Raw genomic sequence first — 3,186 nt, 5'->3', positions numbered from 1 at the left:
GGTGGGTTTGCACGGAGGGCAGCTGACCTCGACGTGAGCGCTGGCCTGAAGGTCAGGAGACCCGCCCGTGAGTTCTCTGAGCCCCGAGTGTTCTGGAGGGCCTCTCCGCACTCGCTTTCTGCCTTCGCTCATTCCTTCATTCAGGAAACCCTCACGGCCTGCTGGCTCTGTGATGGGCGTGAGGGATGCCAGAGTTAACATGACAGCCCCCACTGCCTGCCGTTGGTCCTGACTGACGCGTTGCCAACACGGAGGCCACGCCTCTGTGACATTTAAACCCTGCTCGGTGGCATTTTTCCGCCAAATTGTGGCAGAAGACGCCAGCCACACTTTCCAGGTGCAGGCTGCCAGAGCCATTACGGGGCCCTCGCCCTCTCCCGCGACTCCTCTGTCCCAAGGGCTGGTAAGAATTAGCCAGGCCAGCAGGAGAAATGGCTGCAGGGGGCTGGTGGAGCCACTGCTGTGCTCCCCCTCTGTGGCTTGACTCCCACCCTCCGGCTCCCTGGCTCCCTGTGCCCTGGATTGAAATCCATCTTCAGGGGGCTCAGACCTGTGCCCACCTGCTGTGGTCTGGTCTGCAGGGCCGTTGCGAGGCCTTTGCCGCTAAGAGCCATCTGACCCATGTCTCCCCTCTCAGTGGCACCGTTTGCTGAGGTGACAAGGTCACTGATGAAAGAGGGTGGGGCCAAAGCCAGAGGCAATCATGGCATCTCAAGAGGTGTTTATCAGCTTTCCCAAGCAGCAGAAATGAGTGCATCGGGCAGGCTTTCTCCCCGTCACCACATACTGGCCCCCGTGACTCATTTCCGGTTCTCCTGGCCCGACAGGTGGTTCCGGGGCTCAGACGAAGCAGACAGCGGGTGCCACGCAGCACCACATCCAGTCATCTCTGACAGCTAATAAGCAGCAGCGATGATAATGTCAATTCTGTTTCCTTAGGTGTCGCCTGCAATTAAAAGAAATCTGTTTGCTGCGCTACGGGAGCCCACGCAAAGCCTCAAAATAAAGTGTTTCCGATTCTGTGCCGCTTCTGTGGTCCAGAAACAGATTGTGTTGTCACTGAATCCGGTCGCTTGCATGTTGCTGTTAATTGCCTTTTGTTTTCAAAGAGCTGATTTGTTTTTGCGTTTCTGGGGGTGGTGGCTGGGGGGGAGGCACTCCCCCCTTCTGAGTTGTCAGGCCGGCAAAATATGACATCCCTAATGGATTCAGCCAAGTGCCGTGCTTTCACGGGGGCGGCGGGGCCCGGGTTCTGAAGCCTGCGTTCGCTCCTTCCCCTAGGCCTTCGCCTTGGGTGAGAAGCACCCCGAGTTTAAGGATGACATCTACGTGCCCTATGCTCAGTGGCTCGCAGAGAATGATCGTTTTGAGGAAGCCCAGAAAGGTAGGCCCCACAGCCTGGCACCGTGCAGAAGGGGCGGGAGAGAGTGCTGGCCACGCCCACGGCCGGGAGCCACCCAGCCCTCCCACCGCGGCGCTGAGTGACAGCTCCCTCCCGCGGGTGGTGGGCCGGGTGGTGGAGACCGTGGGGCCATGGGAAGGAGACGGGCTTCAAGTGGGATGCTCTTGGGCCCACCACTCACGGTCGAGCCCCAGGACCTCCGGCAGGTCCCGTCGCCTCTCTGAGCAAAGTGCTCCGGTGTGTTATCCTCACAGCGGCCCTGTGATGTAGGTACCATTTTATAGATGAGAAGACTGAGGTTGGAGGAGGTAGAGGATTTGTCTGAAGTCCTACAGCAAGGAGGTGGCACAGAGGGAGTTTGAGGCGGGGCGCGATGGGGCAAGGATGGAACAAGAGACCTCCCATACGTGGGTGAGGCCACTTTTCCTCACCCAGAAGAGAAACTTGGGCTCTGTCTCTGGCTCAGGGAAACCGGGTGTCCTCTGCTCCTCAGCGCACCCGCTGGGAAAACAGCCGCACACAGGAGCGAAAGGACGTCTAGAGCTTTAACTGGGAACAGTTTCAAATGTGACGGCCTTCTCTGCGCCAGGCACTGATTGGGCGCCTAACCGCACAAGCCTGCATCTTGCCTGCAGCCCTGCAGAGACGCAGAGGCTGATGGTGCCCTGCAAAGTCCCAAAGCCACAAACAGGAGAGCCGGCTTTGGACCAGGGTCTCCCTGTCTGGGAGCCTGGTTCTCCCGACTCGGGTTTGCGGCCTCTCTGGGCAGGGCTCCGACTGGGCGTGTCATCTTCCATAGCACCCCGTTTGCACTTCTCTGTGGCAGCAATGGCCGCCTCTGCACCCGTTTCGGGGTGTCTCCCTGTGGAGCTCCTCAGCCGAAAGGCCCCGTGGCAGGACGGCGTGTTCTCCACGGCTTCAGCGCTTCCAGAGCACCCAGGTGCTGAAGTATGTGCATGTTTGGGCAAAACACGTCAACCTACCCATCTGTCTGCGTCTACCCATCCAAGAATCCATCGCCATAGTAACTTGGTGCTCAGACAAGAGACTGGAACAAAAGCCAGAACTTTTCCTTCCCTATCGTGGGGGGCTTGGATCATCCGAGCACCCACGTGTGGGCAAGTGTCACAGCTAGGAGGGCCTCCCCAGGTGCCCCCAACACCCTGAGGCTCTGGCCACATAGTTGGGAGTCTAGAAATTTCTGTGAAGTGGATGGAAGAATGGTTGAGAAATTTTTTGCTGGTTTTTACAAGTGTTTGGTTGCTAGAACCAAGCCAGATTTTCCAAGTTGGTCATCCAAAAGCCCTCAGTTGAAGACCGACCATGCACTTCGTTGGGCTCGGTTCTGTGGCCTTGGGGGTGCCAGCTTACCTCCACCTCGTGAGCCCATGTCACAAAGTCTGTGTAGGTCTGTAGTGACGATGCAGTGAGGGAACTGGCAACAAAAGCCCCAAGCCTGTCACCCTGTCACCTGGGGAGTGGCTAAGCTTTGTCTTGGCGTGGGGCGGGGCACGCGGCTGGTGGCGCTTCCGCCCTCAGACTTTGCCCCGCGGCATGGCCCTCAGCCTTCCCTGTCTCCCATGTCTTCCCAAAGTGGGTTGCCTTTTCCCAGCCCCCCAAAGGAGTATATATCTCACTGTACTTTTTCAGGATGTAGCCTTGGTTATTTATAGCCTTCGGCCTGAAAGGCGCATCCCGGCAACGTGGGGCTGCAGCTGCTCCGATGAGTGTCCTACTTCTGCAGCAACCCCCAACCCCCCATGAACCCCACAGAACCCCCCCCA

General features: G+C 58.3%; 1 protein-coding gene across 1 annotated transcript in view; it reads left to right on the top strand.

The window, feature by feature from the left end:
* IFT122 (intraflagellar transport 122) overlaps positions 1-3,186 on the top strand; it is a 68,520-nt gene that overhangs the window by 55,459 nt on the left and 9,875 nt on the right. The window contains exons 20-22 of the mRNA XM_010862450.1: positions 1,282-1,384; positions 1,717-1,721; positions 1,760-1,808. Of these exons, the coding sequence (XP_010860752.1) occupies positions 1,282-1,384; positions 1,717-1,721; positions 1,760-1,808 (157 nt within the window). The remainder of the gene's footprint in view (positions 1-1,281; positions 1,385-1,716; positions 1,722-1,759; positions 1,809-3,186) is intronic.

Source organism: Bison bison, unplaced genomic scaffold (assembly GCF_000754665.1).
Source record: "Bison bison bison isolate TAMUID 2011002044 unplaced genomic scaffold, Bison_UMD1.0 scf7180017864482, whole genome shotgun sequence".
Lineage (NCBI taxonomy): Eukaryota > Metazoa > Chordata > Mammalia > Artiodactyla > Bovidae > Bison > Bison bison.
The sequence above is the reverse complement of the archived record's forward strand: the minus strand, read 5'-3'. Positions and strand labels throughout refer to the sequence as shown.